We start from the raw sequence: 19,467 nt of genomic DNA, 5'->3' as shown, positions 1-19,467 counted from the left end.
CGTGAGATAGAACACCTTCCATTCACTTCGCACATGGTCACTGAGCACCTCCTGGAAGTCAGGCCTGCTCCTCAGAGCTGTGGATACTTGTATGAACAAAACAGCCCTTAAAAAACATCTCTGTCGCCATGCGGCTTCCGTTCTATCCTACGAGGGAAACACAGTTAAGTGTGTTGTGTTGGAAGGTAAGTGCTATGGAGAAAAAGGAAGCAGAGAGGGGAGCTGGGGCGGTGGGGAGCAAGAGAGCTTTAGCGTGGGATGGCAGCTGGGAAGGCATACTAGGAAGGTGACATGTAAACCTAGACCAGTGGTCGGCAAACGGCGGCTCGTGAGCCACATGCGGCTCTTTGGCCCCTTGAGTGTGGCTCTTCCACAAAATACCACGTGCGGGTGCGCACGTACAGTGCGAATTGAAACTTCGTGGCCCATGTGCAGAAGTCGGTTTTCGGCTCTCCAAAGAAATTTCAATCGTTGTACTGTTGATATTTGGCTCTGTTGACTAATGAGTTTGCCGATCACTGACCTAGACCTAACGGGGGTGATAAAGGACAAGCCAGAAGGAGAAACCAGAATTGAGAAGGTCTGGGAGTCACAGGCGCCCCGGAATGTAGAAGGGGTGGGTGGGCAGCAGGTGGTGACCAAGTGAGGGGGTGGCCGGCCGGAGGACGTTAGGGTCCGTCGAGGGCATAGCAGGCCTGTTTCCCTGAAGCTGAGAAGATAAACTGATTTCGGGTGTTTCTGGAGGGGGGAGGGTGGAGGCCCGGTCTTCCATCTCTGGCCTCTCTTCTGATCCCAGGGACCCTTTCCCCAACTCGGCCTCCTCCTCGGAGCCCACGGCCGGCAGCTGCCCCGGTGCAGCACCGTTTGGGTGAGGGCCGCGTGGCAGGTCCCAACAGGCAGTGTGTCTGCCCAGGTCCGGGACCCTGCAGTGCTCTGAGCAGGGAGCTCGGGTTCGAACGCCTCAGGCCGCTCTCCCTGCTGAAAGCAGGGAGGACAATGCAGGAAGAAGACTGCTAGGACCCCGCGGGGAGGTTGATGTCCGCACTGATTTGTGCACCTGCATCCGTCACAGGAAGTGAGAGTGGCGGGAATCTCGATGTTGGCCTCTCTGGGGCCCCGTGTTTCCGAGGGTTGGCAAAGGCCCACCCAGTACCCCAAGGTCTGGACTGGTGGCGTCTTCCCCTTGGTTTCAAAACAGAACTTGGGATCCGGGAGATTCATTTCATTCGGTTTAATCTTACTACGTGTCCTCGGATTCCCACACACTGCATCACGTGAAGGGGAGAGACGTTCGTGTGCTGGAGAAGTAAAGCGTCGAGGCAGTTCCCACCTTCAGTTTATACTGAAGCCCAGGGGCGTGGGCGATGGCCTGCACCTTCTCCAGAGATGCTGCTCCCCCCTTCCTGTGACTGATGGATTGCTTTATCGATTCATTGATTGAATGACTTTTAAAATGTCATCTGGAATAACCCATCCAGCCATTAAGTTTTATTAGTATAGGAGAATAACTTTCTTTTTTGTTAGTCCTCACCTGAGGATGTTTTCCCATTGCCTTTTTTTTTTTTTTTTTTTGAGAGAGAGTGGGAGGGAGGGAATAGGAGAGAGACAGAGAGATGAGAGAGAGACATGGATTGGTTGCTTCCTTCCCGCATGTTAATTAAATGTGCCAGCTTGTAACACATGATCTTATTTCCCCGAAACGAAATACTCCGAAGCAAGCAGTTCTGGTTCCTGGGCTCAGTCAGCTCCTTTGCGGAGCCGGGTATGGGAGACGGGTGTTTTATTTCCCTCACTCACCCTCTGCGTGGACCCAGCACATGCCATGAATTTTTTGACTGAGTCTGAAGTACCATCTTTCCAACCCACTTGCTTTAAAATTTAGATCTCAGATGGATCCCCTTGCAATTTTGTGTGCAAATACGTGGACTTACCTCTTAACTGATTGCCTTAGGCTGTGGCGTATTTAGCTACAATAAAATGCCGTTATAAGGAGCTTCATTCTGCCGTGGATCCACTTAGGTTGAAGCTCAGAGCCTTCCCCCCCCACCCCCCCATTGTCCTCAGCTCCGGCACTGTGACCCATAATTGAGACACTGTGCAGTCACCCCGTCTGCTTTGTCCACTGTCCACAGGGAAGCAAAGGGCCTCTACTCATCACACCACCCGCCCCCCGCCCCCTGCTGGGAGCAGAGGTCCACTCAGCTGCTCCTGCAACCCAGCTGCCCCTCAAGCCCCAGGACAAGCTGAGTCAACGGCACAACCTCTGGAGTCTGTGGGGAAAGGCAGGCAGGTCCGCAAGCGCAGTGGCACCTTGGCCCGGCGCTGAGGGGTGTGGCCGCCGCCGCACCCCAGGTCCCCGGAATTCCCCTCGGTGACCCAGTGCTTTCCAGAAAAATGTTCTATCAGAATACTTGGGTTCCTCGGGTTGAGATCAGGAATGAAACTATTTAACATTGGTCAGTTGGAAAGTTTTACTGCCTGGCCTTGTGTTGATGGATAAATGTGTTTGTGGGATTTAAGACTCAGCTCCGCCAGGGCGGATTGATGCTTTGGCATTTTTCAGTTTCTCCCGGCTCTCAGGCCAAGGAAAGAGGCGCTTCCATTGGGATCCCATCTGTACGCCTGGTGTTTAGATAGCCTTTTGTTCCTACTAGGGGCAGGTATTTTTTGTAATGCAACCCTAAAAATACGAGTTCGCGTTGAGCAGGCATCCCTCCAGGTTATTTAATAAGTGAGCGCACACTTAGGGATTCAGCACGGGCCCAAGGAATGTGGTCTCGCTAATGCCTTCCAAGCAGCTTGCTCTGGGGCTCACTGGTGTCAGGGGACTTGAAGGGCCACTTGGTTTGTAAGAGGTTTTTCTAAAGACGAGCACCAGGAGGGGGCCGCCCACCGCTCCCTGCACCCTCCACGTGCATCCCCCACGACCAGACTTTGTCATTTCCTCTGTATTCCCAAATGGAAATCCCGCTGTTAAGAATTCGCCCATCGAGAAAGCTGCTTTAGAGAGGGAGGCGGGATTAGGATGTAAACCCCGCAGGATCCTGGTGATTGATGTGTCAGGCTGCATGCTTGGAGCTGAGGTTTAGAATCGCCTTCCCATCCTTACCACAGCCCAGGGAGGTTAAGATCTTGCTCTGAGGATAATGGCAGAACTCTTTAACTTGCGTTTTTGAAGTTAAAACATGAGGTCTGGCCCCTCCCGGCCTGAGCAACCTCCACCCTGTACTCACCATCTCCCTTGGTGCTCACAGGCCCTTTCTCAGCCCCTTCATGCTCAGCGCACTCCTTCCCACCACCTGCCTGGAATCCTCCCCTCTTCGCCTACCCAGCTCACCTGTCCTTTCCTCAGGGAAACCGCCCTTCTAGGTCACTTCCCAGTGGAGGCCTCCATGGCCCCAGGCACCTCTCTCTCCCACCTTCATCACATCACAGTTTTGCGTTTGCTTGGTGACTGACCAGTGCCCACCTTTCTGGTCTGTCCTTGAGGACAGACAGGGTCTGCCTTGCTCACTGTTGTGTTCTCGGTGCCTGGCCCGCCGTGGGGCACACAAGAAATAAATACGTGCGAATGAGCAGCCAGCCTTGGCGGAGGTGGGAGACCAGTGCCCTTGGCAGGGGGCTGCTTGGTTTCTCTGTGTCTTCTGATCCCCAGCTGCCCCTTCTCGCGTCTGTGTGCCTGACCGTCTCCTCCTCTCTCCCTGGAGGTGTGCTGAGGCTCCTGGAACACGGGGAGGAGTATGTGTTCACCCTGCCTAGTGCCTACGCCCGCTCCATCCTCACCATCCCCTGGGTGGAGCTTGGAGGGAAAGTCAGCATCAACTGTGCCAAGACCGGGTACTCAGCAACCGTGATATTCCACACGAAGCCTTTCTATGGAGGGAAGGTCCACAGGTAGGAGGCACCGGGAGGCTCCGTCTTCGTCTGATCACGCTGCCCCGAGGCCCATTTCTCCACCAGAAACTGGGTTCCCGCCATGGGATGCATTGAAAGTCAAGATAAAGTTAACAGATCTTTTTTCAAAAGAGATGCTTCTTTGTTTCCCCCTCCCATGGCAGGTATTACAACAAAAAAACCCTTCTTGTGTAAACTCACGGTGAAATCATTTGGGGATGTATGAGCAAACACACACCAGAGGAAAAAGGCACTTCCATTTGTTACAGTAAACTCACCCTCCTGATGCCGCAGCCTGTTTCTCTGATCTGAAGCAATTTGATCTGGGAACCCAGACTCTGCCTGGGAGCACCCCATTCATGTTAAATTGGCTCCGTTCAATCTCCCGAACCCCATATCCTCTGTGAGATCTTTGCTCTAGGAGCTGGGGAAGCCCAAGCCTAAGCAATGGAAGGCGAGGTCTGCCGTTTGCAGAAGCACAGCGTTGTTTTTATTGCTCCAGTTACAAAAATTCCTCCTTCAGAGCAGATCAGTATGCAAACAGGCTCCCGTCCCTGCCCTTTTTTGGGGAAAGTGTTCTGTGTGACACCACAGTGTCTGTCACTGGGGAAGTGGGCGCCTTCAGCGGCCGTTTTGGAGCCAGGTGCAGGGGCTCACAGGGTGACCACTTGCACTGCTCCCCAGCTCCACCTCCTATCAAGTTGGCAGCTTGAAATCAGCGGTGGTGGGACCCCACGGAAATTGGCGAATGCGACAAATCTGGTGTTTTCCCTCCCAGACAGCCACCGTTGAACCTTTACCAGCACATCCCCAACGCCCTTCCCCTGGGCGTAGCCTGGGCGTCTCCTGATGCGGCCTGAGAGCCTTTGCTCGCCACCTGGGAACCTTGGCCATGTTCAGGCTCAGGCAGAGAGCTTCCAAGCCTGGGTTCAAAGCTCAAATTCAACCTGAGCTGGGCTGTTCGGAAGAGAGGAGTTTGCCTCCTGCGCTTGGCTGCCTGGAGCAGGATTCCCCATTTCTCCCGTGTTCCTCCGACTGTGCAGCAAGTTCCCAGGTAGAGAGGGAGCTGGGATCCGCTTTCTCCCAGAGCTGGACTCCTGGAGCCCCTCAGGCCGGGCGGGTGAGGCAAGAGGTCACAAACCTCCACACAGCCGCTTTGAGAGCCCAGGAAGGTTGCTGTGAGCAGGAGAAGGTCCCCATGCAAGGCCAAGCACGAGGTTAGGTGTTGCTCAGCTTTCCTTAGATTATTAACTGATCTTTAGACTTGATTCGTTGCTCACCAGTTTTTCCATCAATGCTTCATTTTGTGTTCATGGACATTAGATCACATTTTATGAGCTAGACTGGGTTAGAGCAAAACACTAAAAAAACGATTCCTCTCCATGCCACCCCATTAAAAAAAGAATCTCCCGATGTGAGTCCACCTTTTCTGGTCTCTCTGTTTTTATAATCTCGCAAAGCGTGTTCGATTCCTTCATTCATTCAGGGTCACGGCAGAGGTGAAGCACAACCCAACCAACACCATTGTTTGTAAAGTCCACGGGGAATGGAACGGCACCTTAGAGTTCACCTACAACAACGGAGAAACCAAAGTCGTGGACACGACCACGTTGCCAGTGTGCCCTAAGAAGATCCGCCCTCTGGAGAAGCAGGGGCCCATGGAGTCCAGGTGGGGTCAGGCTGTTTCTCTCCGCGCTCGACCCAGGGGACAGAGAGGAAGCCTTAGAAAGCTCAGCGAACGGAACGGGCCGGGAATCCTGATCTGACTTGTTGAGATATTTGAATTTCCCACTGTGTGTCATTGAGCAGTAGAGCCTTTGAATCTCTCAGTAGGGGGTGGAGGGTGAAGACAGTCTGCCAGACTTTTAATGCCTGTCCCCAAAGAGTTTGTCAACTCAGCTGGCCTGTTGCTTCTTTACAAAGTTAAACACAGGGAGTTGCTAGTAATCAAAGAACCGTGCAGTGAAGCAACGAGGCACTTTTCTTTCTTACCAGATTAGCAACATAATTTTAAAAAATTCAGTGCCAACAAGGGTGTGATCAAATTGACATTCTATACACTGTGCTTACAGTAGGAATGTGTGAGGTTTGGCTGCATGGATCATTCATTCAGTTTAATCTTGTGTTGTATTTCTGGGAATCTATTCTGAGGGAGAGTTCTTAAATTCAAAAAGTTTCAGCATAAAATTAAATATATATTTATATATCTATATCTATTTAAAATCCTAAACAAAGAAAAAACACCCACCTGCCTATTCAGCAGGAGGAAAAGGCTAAGTAAATTAAAGGATCTGACCAGTTAGCATGTCTGCGCTATGGCATGAATATGCTGCGACCCCTTCGAGTGATGTTTATGCAGGCACACGGGCAGACTCTGCATGGAATAAGCCCATTTGGTTTTTCATCCAGGAGGTCAGCAAACTGTGGCCCGGGGCCAAATCTAGCCTGTAGCTGCTATCTGTAAAATGTTATGGGAACATAGCCATGTTTATTGGTTATGGCTGCTTTCCTGCTACAATGGCAGTTAAGTAGTTGGGATCGGGACCATATGGCCTGCCATACCAAGATGTTTACTGCCTGGCCCTTTACAGAAAATATTTGCCTTATCTAAAACCATATGCTGCTCTTTAGAAATACGAGGTAGGGTTAAAATAAAATTATGATTCGGTGAAAGGTTTGCCTTTACAAGAAGAGTTTGTAACCAATGGGAAGTGTGAATTCTGTAAAATTGAGGCGGGTACAACAGTGCGGATGAACCATACGTTGTAACTGAGTTTAGTAATACCGCCGGGGCCTCAGTACCTCTGGAACCTCTGCTTCATTGTAGGATTAGCATGCGCTTTCCTGTTCTTGTTTGGGGGCAGTGAGTGTAACCTTCTGTGTCCAAATGGAGGGCATGAACTTCCACCCATTGGCTTTTTCAGCTCCGCCCCCACTGGGCGATAGTCGCAGGACAAGGGACAGGCTGGGGGCAGGAAGAAAGCTATCCCCAGGAACCCTGCGGCCACTACCACGGCATGCCTGTTGCTGGTTTGGCCGTTGAGAACAGAACTGATCCCGTGTTGTTGTTCTAGGGATATGGAGTAGGTTAGCTGCCTCTCTTAGCCAGGGGAACTCAGAATTCAGCCTGGAGTGGGGATGGGGTCTGGTATGGGAGTAAGACAGAGGGGTGCCACCTCTTTTTGGCTTATGTATGCAGACTTGACTGAAACATGGAGCTGAACTGCAGGGAAACTGAGCCCAGCCCACCTTGTGTTCCCTAGGAAACAGCCCTGGAAGGTGGTAGAGTATCTGGTCCAGGGGTTCCCTTGCTGTTTGGAGCACCTGAGCCTACTACGCAGCAGGTCTGCCAGGCCTTACCTGCATGGCTGGGGAGGCAGTGGTTAGACCAGTTCTCCCAGCCCTCACAGTGATGCTGGTCACGGCGAGCCCCCTTGGAGGGAAGGGAACACTGCTAGCCGGGGAAGAGTGAAGATACTTGCATTGTCTGCCCACACCCATGCATTTGCTCAGGATGCCCCGAGTTTGGTTTGAGCAGATGTCCTGCCTTGCCCAGAGCCCTGGTGGATGAAGGCAGGGCCAGTGCCCTGTGATGCCAGCCACAACCCTGCCTCGGCCACTGGCCAGCCCTTTGCCATGAGGCTCTCCTGGACTTCCTTTCTGCTTTTCTCACTGACCTGCTCCCACCCTCCCCACCTCAAGGCTCCTCACCTTTCTGCCCTTCCTTTTGTAGTTCAGAGTCTTCCCCAGATGAGCCCCCAACTACTCACCGGTCCCCACCCTAGTAGTGCTATTGGTTGGGTCCCCGGGTGTCTGGCCAGAGCTTTGTCTGGGGCCAGTTCTTTCCTCCTTCCCCTCTCCAGTCCTTGGGCGTCTCTGCCTTCTAAACTTGGGGCCACTGTCTTATGAGGAGGCTTTTCATGGGAGGTCCTGCTCTTGAGAGCACCGCCCCCCCCCACCAGGATGTCCTTATGCCCAGTCCTTCCCCTGGCACCAGATGTGTCAAGGGTGTGGGTGATGAAAAGGACAGCGATATGACCCAGCCCCGCCTCATCCTGATGTGGCTGAGGAAGTGCATGGATGATGGTGTCCTGCTCTCCCTCAGTTCCTGTCCTCACCCCTTGGAACAGTGTACAAATCGGGTGGTCCTGGGAATTCCGAGAAAAACTGCACAAGATAGGAGCCAATCTAGGCTGTCTTTTACAATGAATGAGTGGGGCAGAGAATTAACTTCCTGTGTAGATGTGGGTGAGATGACCACCTGCAGCAAAACCAACTCCTCTCTCCCTCCACCTTCTAACTCCTAATACAGGGTTTCCCTGTGGGAAACCAGCCATTATCCATATGTATCAGCTCACTAACCTTGAGCAATTCAATTCACCTATTTTTCCTTCCCTTTAAAATGGGGATGCTAATACAACATCTGTGTCATTGGGTTACTGTGATGATTGAATTTTATATAAAATACAAGGAAATATGGTGAACACCATATAAGTGTCTGCTTTGTTGTTGTAGCAGCATAGCCGGGTAGCCCTGGGTTCAGATCCTTGGTTCTAGCGGTCTTTGAGGCACCTGGAATGAGCTACCTCTACGGATGGCCTGCCCAGATGTCCTCTTCCCCGCTCTGGCCCCTCCTTTCAGAGGATGACCTTCCTTGAGCCTGCTGTCCCTGCCTAACCACTTCCTCTCCTCTGTCACCCCCAGGAACCTCTGGCGGGAGGTGACCCGCTACCTGCGGCTGGGGGACATCGATGCTGCCACCGAGCAGAAGCGGCGCCTGGAGGACAAGCAGCGGATGGAGGAGCGGAAGCGCGAGAACCTCGGCACCCCATGGCAGCCCAAGTACTTTATCCAGGAGGTAACTTCGCCGCCTGTTTGGGTGCTTGTCCTGAGGGGCAGATGGATCTGTTTGGCTAACGCAGCGGTTTGGATGGACACAAAGATGGGGCAGGAGAGGTCCTGGGAAGATTTGGGGTAGCTTGGCTCCAGCTTGGGGTGAGGGCGTCCTGTGGGCAGAACTGAGCACCCTGTCTCTCTGGCAGCCTCCATCAGAAAAGCCCATTGGCCTGCCAGGAGGGCCAGGCATAGGATGGCAGACCTGGATGCTGTCCTGGTCGTAAGAAGAAACTCGGGCCCCCTGCTACTTTATCGTTAGCTGCAGTGAAGCGCCCTGCTGCCCGCTCCACACCGGGTGGGCTAGGACCTTCATGACTGAGAACTGCCCTTTGAGAGCGCCGCCTCCTGTGGGCCAAATGGGACAGACATGCTAGGACAGGCCGGCCCGAGTCCTGTGCCCGGATGCTGCTGCTGCCACCCAGGAAAGTGACATGCGAAGGCAGAAATAAATCCCACCCCTGGGCAATGGCAAGGCACTGTGTGCTCAGTTGAGGCCCTTACGCTCTTGAAATGGTTTGTGGAGCAACTGGGAAGCAGTCTAACGGAAGTGGGAATAATGGGAGCGAGTGCAGGGGCCAGTTTAAGGCAGGCCCTCAGGAGGCCGGCAGCATCCACGAGAAACAGGCTGGGATGGGGGCAGACTGAGTCTGTATCTAGAGGGTGGAGATCACTAACCTCCAGGCGATCACTAACTGTCCAGTTCTTCACAAATTTTCACATGGTGTGAAGGAATTTAAAAAAATGTAAACACTGAGAACCAATTGAAATCTGTCTGGGCGTGCTTTGGCTCAGGTGCTGGTAGGCCTGACCTGCGACAAGGAAGGATTACTGTGTAGAAGGCCTTGGGCAAGTTAGTAATTGTAAGATGGACTCCGGGTCAGGAGCAGAAAGCAGCCACTGTCCCCCAGAGGCTGTGGCTGTGGCCGCAAGACTCCCAAGATTGGATTCTGGCTCAGGCAGAAGGCCTGCGGGGGAGAATCTGCCTTTATGAGACTCTGAGTGGGAATCTGGTCTGGAAGCCTTGCCCAGGTGAGATGAATCTTTGTTAGTCAGGGTTCACCAGAGAAACAGAACAGAACCAATAGGACACATAATTGCATGTAGATTTATTACGAGGAACTGGCTTATGGATTATGGAGGCTGAAAATCCCTAGGATCTGCCATTTGCAAGCTGGAGACCCCAGGGAAGCTGATGGTGTAATTTAGTCCAAGTCTGAGGACCGGGGAGCCGATAGTGTAAATTCCCTGTCTGGGCAGATGAGATGTCCCAACTCGAGGCATAAAAGGTGGACTCCTCCTTCTCCCACTTGTTTTCTTTCTAGTTGGATGATGCTCACCTACATTGGGGAAGGCAATCTCCTTTGCTGAATCCACCAATCAAATGCTAATCTAACCCCAAAACACAGACACCCAGAAACTGTGTAACCTGGTCACCCATGGCCTGCCAAGTTGACATATACTATTAACCATCACACAATCTTTCCAGGATCCTCTGTGAGGTGGATCTGGTCTCTCTGAGACTAGCTTGTCTGGCTTCTGTGGAAAGATGCACATTCAAAAAACAAATGACAAAAGAAAACATACTGTTCCTTGCTGAGTTTAATAAAACATACTGTTCCTTGCTGAGTTTAATAAAAGCCCCCATGTTCCTAAGAGAAGGCTTGAGAATATGTAAAGAATAAAAATCACCCCAAAACCAGAATCATTACCATTCAGTATATGCCCTTCTAGCCTAGCACCAGGCTGAGTGCACCATCTTGATTCTAGCCCTTTCTCACTGCTGTTGGACTGGTGGTATTTCTAGTGTGTGCTGATTTGTGACTACTCCTGCTGGTGAGAGCTTTTGTTGGGCATTCCCCTCCAGGCTGATAGGTTGTAAATCACTGGTTTGGGCAAATTCCTCACATGCAGGTCTCTGCTTTTCTCTCCCTTGTCTGTTCATCCAACACGCACCCACCCCCCACCCCGTCCTGCTGTTTAAAAGAGCTCCTCCCTCTCAATCTTCCTTGATGTAAACCAACAAAGCCCCCCCTTTTGTTATTTTTGTGGGGTTTCCTCCTAAAATGCTAGCATGCAAAGATCATACGGGCTTTAAGAGCTGAGGGGGTAGTGAGACCACCGGCCTGGCACAGCTGAGATGCCAGGAACAAGGCAGACACACACACTGGTGGTGGTCCTGACAGGTGCTAACAGTGCTTTGCATGGTACTCAGCTTCCAATCTACAAAGTCGGGACTCTTCCTCCCCGTTGCCTGCCAAGAGGTCTCCGTGTAACGTCCCCTCCTTTCTCTTACAGGGTGATGGCTGGGTCTACTTCAATCCCCTGTGGAAGGCACACTGACTGGGTGGAGGTGCGGAGCCTTCAGGAAGAGCCCCGTTTTTGTAGGAATTAAAGTGGTACAGTATCAAGGTTCTATTGGTGTTCACTGAGACCGCTTGGTATCATTCAAGAAATGGTACCTGAGAAATTCTATACTGTGAAAAATGTACTCCAAACTCTGCTATAGGATTACCTTTATTCAAGAGCCATTTGGGGCATGTGTGTGTACAGTTGTGAGCTCTTGGCATACTCTATGTTCACACACATGCCATTGTATACATGTCTGCTGATTACACATGTAAATACTGCACTTACCAAGAGTTAAGTGGGTAATTATGGGGTCCTTTTTATCAATGAGGATTGGCCTTTTCTATTTTTCACTCTGCCAAAAATGTTTTGCACTTACACTTACAAAAGTATTCTCATGTAGTCAACTCCTGTCAAAAAAAAAAAGGGGTTGGGGGATTGGTATCTGGTAGAAAATGGCCCATTCCTCTCATTTCAAAATTGTGATTCCCACCTCTCATCCCACAGCATTTCATCTGTCCATACCACAGAAAGATAAACAGCTATTTTCTGCTGAATGGGAGTGGGCAGGAAGCTATTCCAGGTTTACACCAGAGCCTTTCCGAGTGGAGCACCTCTGGGAAAACCTAGAGCCAGGCCCACCTTGGAATTTGCCTCCCATCTACTTGCCCCAGAAACTGACAATTTCTTCTGCTCAAAGCACTAGTCATACATTTTTTAGAAGCTGCTGCTTTTACAGTAGAAAACAAGTCATATGGAGACTTCACTACTTTTATGATGAAAAAAGGGCTTTAGAAGTTAACATACACGCATGCATATAATAAACATGCACAACCACAGCCTTGTATTTAATTTGGGAAAAAAGAATTTCCTGTGGATCTTTTTTTTAGTGCACCTCTATTATTTGACCCAAACTCTGCAAGAAAACCACTGTGATTAAAATGAAGCCTGCCTAAGTGTTCCATGGTTTCAGTTGAATTTCAGTCCTCAGCCTTTACAAACGAGGTCAAGACACTAGAATATAAAGGAAAAATAACATTTGATTTTTGCTTACTGCTTATTATTTCATTTTTTACTGTGCCACTCTGAAGAATATTTACAAAATCCAGTAGCATGAATGCTTCTCTGTAGTAATACTAATTTGTGCCTTTTGTCTGCTTTCTTAAGACCAAATGTTCACACTTTGTAGATATTAGACAAATATATTTCGATTAAATACTATACCTATCTGTGTGTGTGTTTTATTTTTAGGGATTCAAAAGTTGTTGGAATTGATGGCTCTAAATGAGCTCAAATTGTATTGTTAATTTGATGTGAACAGCATTCATATTTACATCAAAACTATTTCAAACACAACAAAAAATCTACCAGATGAGCATTTATAGTTAATGAATCATAGTGTAAATATCTGTGTTTTCCGATGGTCTTAGGCTCTACAGCAGTGGTTCTCAACCTGTGGGTCGTGACGCACAGGTTGAGAACCGCTAGCAGGGTCACCTAAGACCATCGGAAAATACAGATATTTACATTACGATTCATAACAGTAGCAAAATTACAGTTATGAAGTAGCAACAAAAATAATTTTATGGTTGGGGGTCACCACAACATGAGGAACTGTATTAAAGGGTCGCGGCATTAAAAAGGTTGAGAACCACTGCTGTAGAAGAAAAAACGTTACAGCCTTGAGTTATTGTCTAATGACTTTCGTTTCAACTTGAAAGACTTCATTTCTTGCAGGGCAGGTGTAGTGGTAATGAACTCACTCAGCTTCTACTTACTTGGGAAGCTCTTAACTTCTGGTCATCTCCGAAAGACTATATTGACAGGTCTAGAATTCTTGACTTACAGTTTAAAAAGAAAAACCCAAAAACTTTATGAATATAATTGAGCTGAGTGTCTTATGGGAGCTCCCTTTTGCATAACCGCTTTTGAGATTTTCTTTGCCTTTAACCTTTAGTACTTCAATTATGATGGGTCTTGGTATGCACCTCTTTGGGTTCATTTTCCTTGGAACTGTGTGCTTCCTGGACTTGTCTATTTCATTCACCAGGTTAGGGATGTTTTCCATCATTTCTTCAAAAAAGGTTTTCAATCCCTTCTCCTTTTGGCAGCACTATGATACATATGTTGGTATGTTCGATGATGTACCAGAGGTCCCTAAACTCTCATCACAAATTCTTGGGCTGTTCTGATTTGTTTTCTACTACCATGTCTTCTGCATTGCTGATTTAATCCTCTGCTGTAGTCTTCATTTCCCACAGGTCCTTTTTCATGGTTTCTCTTTGTTGAGGTTCTCAGTGAGTTCATCTATTCTTCCCTGAAGTTCATTGAGCATCCTTATAACCCGTACTTTGCTTGTCTCCATTTTATTTAGTTCCCTTTTCTGGAGTTTTGTCCTGTTCTTTCATTTGGGACATGTTCATGTCTTCATTTTGGCTGACTCCGTGTTTGATTCTATATATTAAGTAGATCTGCTACCTTTCCCAGTCTCGGCAGAAGGTGTGAAGGTGTCTTGTGAGGCACAATCTACCTATCACCTAAGCCAGGTGTCTCTTGTTTGCTGTTGGCATGTCAGTGGGTGGGGTTAATCCTCAGGTACACTGGCTATGAGGACCGGCCCTGGCTACAGCATATGAGCTGTTGTGTAAGGGCTGACCCCATGTAGCAGGAGCTTGAATGGGGCTGAGTTCACCCTTCAGGTGTGTCATTTGTAGAGTTGGTTGGTGGTGCTCTAGTGTGGTCTCCAGCAGGCCACTGGTTGTATTGGGAGCTTTACTCTGGGAAAAGGCTCAGGCCACGTAAGTTGGGGTCTCAGGTAATCACCAGAGTGGAACAAAATGGTGTTAATGGCTGTCTTTAAATGTCTTTATTTTTCCAGATTTTCCTCTGACTTCTCAGGACCTTAGATATTCTCTTGTTCCTTTACCCCCATTTCTTGCTAAAGCATCTGCAGGTCCATAGTCTCTCTGCAGCTTTTCCAAGCCTGAGAACTGAGCCAAGTTAAGTGAAACAGGGACCAGGTCTTCAGGCAGCCCTAGACACATTAGAATGTTGCAAGTAAGTGCTCTGCTCCGTTGTTTTAGAGAGGTCACTAGGAGATAGGTGGCTACTTTCTCCCAACCATGCTACACTGTGGAGGGAGTGGGGCAAAAATGAATATATTTTATACCATGAAATTTCCTATTTTTAAACATGACTTTTTCTTCAGTGGGCATTTGTTCATTTGCTATAGATCACTGATTGTTTTCCAGAACCCTTATAAATATAACAAAAGCACAGTGGGAAAATCAAATCACTGAAATGATTTTCCTTATTTCATGTAACCAAAATCCAACTCAACTAAGAATCGGGAGGGATATCTGAGCTGTGGAGGTCATCCCCGAGGAGCGAGGGCTCCCAGCACCACACATGGCTCCCCAACCTGGGGCGTCAGTGCTGGGAAGAGGAGTCTCCATAACATCTGGCTGTGAAAACTGGTGGCGATTGTATCCAAGTGAGACAGTGCTGCTAGAGTACCAATGGAGGGGCCCGAAAACAGGCTTGCTTGCTCACTAGCACTGGGGGCAGCACCTATATCAGCACCAAGGACATACAGAAAAGCACTGAGTTGGCTAGCTACAGTGTGAGGGTTGGAAATGCTGGCAGGTACCACTGTTCTTTTGTTGAACCCTTCCCCCATTCAACCAGCAGTCACAGAAAGGCACCAAATCTCTGCTCTCCATTAACTTGGCTAACACTGTACACCTCACTCTGGTAATTCCCTTTGGCCCTATCCACCTTGCGCACCTGGTCCAAGCCACTTCTCCATCCACATAAGCAACCTGCCTAGGTTCATGCTTGTGGACTTTCCTAAAATCTCTCAAAGATCTACCAACTCCAGACAAGCGCAGCTGGCCTTGCATGTCCTGTACCTCTTGCTAAGCAGTCCCAAGCCAAGCACAAGTGACAACCAATCTCAACTAGCACTGAAACAACAAGCTATCCCCAAGTCTGGCGTAAGCAATGGCAAGTCTTGGCCTGGAACTGTGGTTAGCTTCAAGAGGCCCAAGCCCAGCACAAGCAGCAATGAACCACAGATTGTTTTGTAGATCCCAAGTGGTCCATGCCTCACACAAACTGGGTGACTTGGCCTGCACTGGAGTCCCTCCAGAACCAACACATCTGGTGGCTGACTTCAGACCACACTAAAGCACCAGTAACTTGAACAGACCTAGAAGAATTGCTGAGATATGGGGATGTGTATCTACAACTGCATCAGCTACTGCTGAAGTTTTCCAGGGTGATTTCTAGTTTGAGTTCCTGTTGGCAATGGATGAATTTGTTTTTACAATCCTCACTAACACTTAAACATTTTAGCTTCTCTGGTAGGTATGTTCCTTTTCATATATGTAATTTATACTACGATTAAGAATAAAAATCTTTTCTTTTCCTCTAAAACTTTACATATTCTGGATTAATCCTATGTCAGTTGTAAGTTAGGTGACCATACATCCTCATTTGCCTAAGACAGGTATACCTGTATTCCCAGGGTAAATATTAAAAGGCCACTGAACAAAGTTGTGGAACTACATTACCCGACTTCAAGAGAATGTGGTACTGGTGTGAGGACACACGAATGGAATAGAGACTTCAGAAGTAGATCAACACAGTTTGTTTTCTATAGTGGTGCCAATTAAATGGGGGAGGTATATCTTCTCAATAAATAGTTTAAAAATAGTAAAACTCACCCTAGCCAGGTGTCTCAGTTGACTGGAGCGTCCTCCCTTATGCCAAAAGGTTGTGGGGTTAATTCCTAGTGAGGGCACATACCTAGGCAGCAGGTTCAATCCTGTCAGAGCACGTACAAAAGGCAACCAATGTTTCTCTCTCTCAAAATCAATAAACATATCCTCGGGTGAGGATTAAAATAAAACTCATTTCAATTAATACACTAAAGGCCTAAAAATCATCCCCATATAGACCAAAGATATGAAATGGTAAGTCTCCCACAGACATAGATCTTTTTTATATTCCTAAAACCAGTGGTCGGCAAACTGCGGCTCGCGAGCCACATGCGGCTCTTTGACCCCTTGAGTGTGGCTCTTCCACAAAATACCACGGCCTGGGCGAGTCTATTTTGAAGAAGTGGTGTTAGAAGAAGTTTAAGTTTAAAAAAATTGGCTCTCAAAAGAAATTTAAACCATTGTACTGTTGATATTTGGCTCTGTTGACTAATGAGTTTGCCGACCACTGCGTATAAACCATAAAAAGAAAAGTTGAGGAGGGAAAAGACAAAAATGTATTCTGTAACAAACTCAATGGATGAGTTTAATATAAGATTAGCGATACCGGGTGAGTGAGTCAGTAGAATATACAGAATGGAGAAGGATACAGCCCACAAAGGTCTAATTATGCTTAATCAGATCTTAGAGGAGAGCAAAGAGACTGGGGCAGAAGCGATATTTAAAGAGATGGCGGAGAATTTTTAAAAAATCCCAAATGAAAACCAATGAGCTACATAAAAACTCAACAAAGCCAAGTAGGACACCTTAAAAGGATGAAAAAGTGGTCATGCTATATAATACTATTACTAATCAGAGAACACAGGCTTTAACAAAAAGCATTACTGACAATAAAGTCTGATATTCCCCCAAAAAAGTTCAAATGTACATATACCTGATATGGGTTCAAAACATACAAAATTGAGAGTTCAAGAAAGAATAGGCAAATCTATATATGATTACAATACATCCTTTTTAGTAAATAACAGAACAAGCTTCACAGATGTGGACACACAGGATCACAACAAATTTTAACCATTTTCAAAGGATTAAAATCAGAGTGTCTGAATACAATGTATTTAAGGTAGACATTGATAATAATGGAATAACTAGAAAACCACCATATTTGAAAATCAAGAAACGTAAACTCATGGTTCAAATAAAGTATAATGAAATTAGCCAAAACCGGTTTGGCTCAGTGGATAAAGCGTCAGCCTGCGGACTGAAAGGTCCCAGGTTCGATTCCGGTCAAGGGCATGTACCTTGGTTGCGGGCACATCCCCAGTAGGAGGTGTGCAGGAGGCAGCTGATCGATGTTTCTCTCTCATCGATGTTTCTGACTATCTATCCCTCTTCCTTCCTCTCTGTAAAAAAAATCAATAAAATATATTTAAAAAAAAAAAAAAGTATAATGAAATTAAAATATGCATTAACTAAATGACAGTTTACAACAAAATTTGTTAGAACTTAAATCTTGTAGTGAATGTATAAATTTAAATTCAGATATTAGGAAAGAAATCAACACACTTAAGGAAATAAAAGGAAATTAACACAAATTGATAAAACACATACTATATAAAATGTCAACGAAAACATAAGCTGTATTTTGAAAGAAAACTAACAAAATTGATAAAAACTGTGAAGGAAAATGGGGAGCAAGGTAATGAGAAGAGAAAAACAGGGATGTAAGAAGAAAAATAGAAAACCAATTTCAGGAATGAAGGGACATCAACTATAAAATATCCAGATATTAAAACAATCATTAAGTGATATTAGCAATAATTTTACATTAATCTATTTGAAAATTTAGATGAAATGGACAAATTCCTTAAAAAATCACTTACCAAAACTGACATTAAGGGAGGAAAAAAACCAAACAATCTGTGTCTCTAAAATAATTGAATATGTAATTAAAAACATATGCACAAAGAAAAATCCAGGCACAAATGGTTTACACCAACAAATTCTATCAAGCACTGATCATTAGTCCAGGAATGCAAATTTAGTTTATACTGTGAACAAAAAGTCTCTAATTCACTATGTTAACAATACAGGAGAAAAACCAAAATCATCTAAATAAATTTTAAAAATCACTTGATAAAGCTCTTTCATGATAAAAACTCATTAGCCAACTGTGAAAAATATGTTCTCAATCTAATCAAAGATATCCACAGAAAAATATACATTAAAACACACTTACAGGTGAAATACCAAAAATTTCCCATGTGAGAGAATAAAACAAGGATGTTACCTTTTCTATTTAGTACTATACTGGATGTCCTAACCAGTGCAGCAAAAGCAAGAAAATTAAACATATAACCAGTAGAAATAAAACTGCAATTATTCCCCAATTAGGATGGCATCGTTTAATAAAAATAATCTGCATATATTATTAGAATGAGTTTAACAAATTATTGAGTACAATCTCAACATATAAAACTAAACTTTCTATATACTGACAACTGGAAAATAAAATTTTATAAGGCAGCATTTATCAAAAGTAACATAAACCTTGTAATAAAACTTATGAAAGTGTGCATGACCTGTTTAACAACTATAAAACAGAAATTAAAGATGATCTAGACCTCTATAAATCAAAGAATATGCCATGTTCATAGAAGACTCAATATTTTAAAAGTGCTAATTTTCAGAAAAGCTTTCTTTTTCTTCTTGTTACTGACAACTTCAGCTTTTTTTTCATGTAAGTTTTAGAACCAAGGGCCATAAACAACCAAGACTTTAAAGAACATAGTGGGGATGGAAGAGGGACTTGCTTTTCCATATCTTAATTATATCTTCAAGTTATGTTAAGTCAACAAACACTATGGAATACAATAGAGTCAAGAATACACTCACATTGATACCTGGCTTACTGCAGGAGTACTGCACAGCTGTAGGAAAAGGATGGTCTTTTCAATAAATGGTGCACAATTAGGCATACACATGCAAATCAAACAAAACCCTAAACAAAAAATTCACACTGCACTCAACAAATGAATTTCTAAGCTAAGTATAAAAGATAAAAACAATAAATCTTCTGGAAAAGAAAACAAGAGACTACCTTCACACCTCAGCTTAGGAAAAGAGTTTTTAAATGGGGGATAGAAATCTGTTGGCACACAAAAGATTGATAAGACATTCAAGTAACAAATTCCTAGGCATATTGTAAGAAGCAACTTGTACAAATATAAAAAAAAAATCAACAGAAAAATGGATTAGAACTAAAACCTTATAAACAAGAGGATTTCAAAAGGCCAACCCCATTGGTAACAGAAAAGAAAAATTAAAAACTACTGCTCAACTGAACAGAAGCAAAATTAAAGATTGACAAGAACTGGTTAGGATGTGATGAACAAAACCCTTCATGTTCTAATTAGCAATTCTACTTTATTAGGTAAAAACTCACAAAAATGTATGCATAGAAAATCCAAGAGAGATGTAAAAGAGTATTTCTACATTTATCCATTACTCCACCTACCTCAACTGCACATTATTTGTAATATCCTCAAACTGAAAACAATGCAAATATACATCAATGGTAGAGTGGGATTGGGGGGGGGGGGGGGAGGAG

At 46.1% G+C, this 19,467-nt stretch overlaps 1 protein-coding gene across 2 annotated transcripts in view; it reads left to right on the top strand.

Moving 5' to 3' along the window:
* Positions 1-12,365, top strand: part of OSBPL10 (oxysterol binding protein like 10) — a 227,931-nt gene extending 215,566 nt beyond the window's left edge. For both annotated transcript variants that reach the window (XM_080673447.1, XM_080673446.1), the window contains 4 exons: positions 3,708-3,894; positions 5,381-5,563; positions 8,599-8,752; positions 11,086-12,365. In XM_080673447.1, the coding sequence (XP_080529573.1) occupies positions 3,708-3,894; positions 5,381-5,563; positions 8,599-8,752; positions 11,086-11,130 (569 nt within the window). In that variant the 3' untranslated portion in view covers positions 11,131-12,365. The remainder of the gene's footprint in view (positions 1-3,707; positions 3,895-5,380; positions 5,564-8,598; positions 8,753-11,085) is intronic.
* Positions 12,366-19,467: the final 7,102 nt, after the last annotated feature.

This window comes from Plecotus auritus (genome assembly GCF_963455305.1).
Source record: "Plecotus auritus genome assembly, chromosome: 6".
Taxonomy (NCBI): Eukaryota; Metazoa; Chordata; class Mammalia; order Chiroptera; family Vespertilionidae; genus Plecotus; species Plecotus auritus.
The sequence above is the reverse complement of the archived record's forward strand: the minus strand, read 5'-3'. Positions and strand labels throughout refer to the sequence as shown.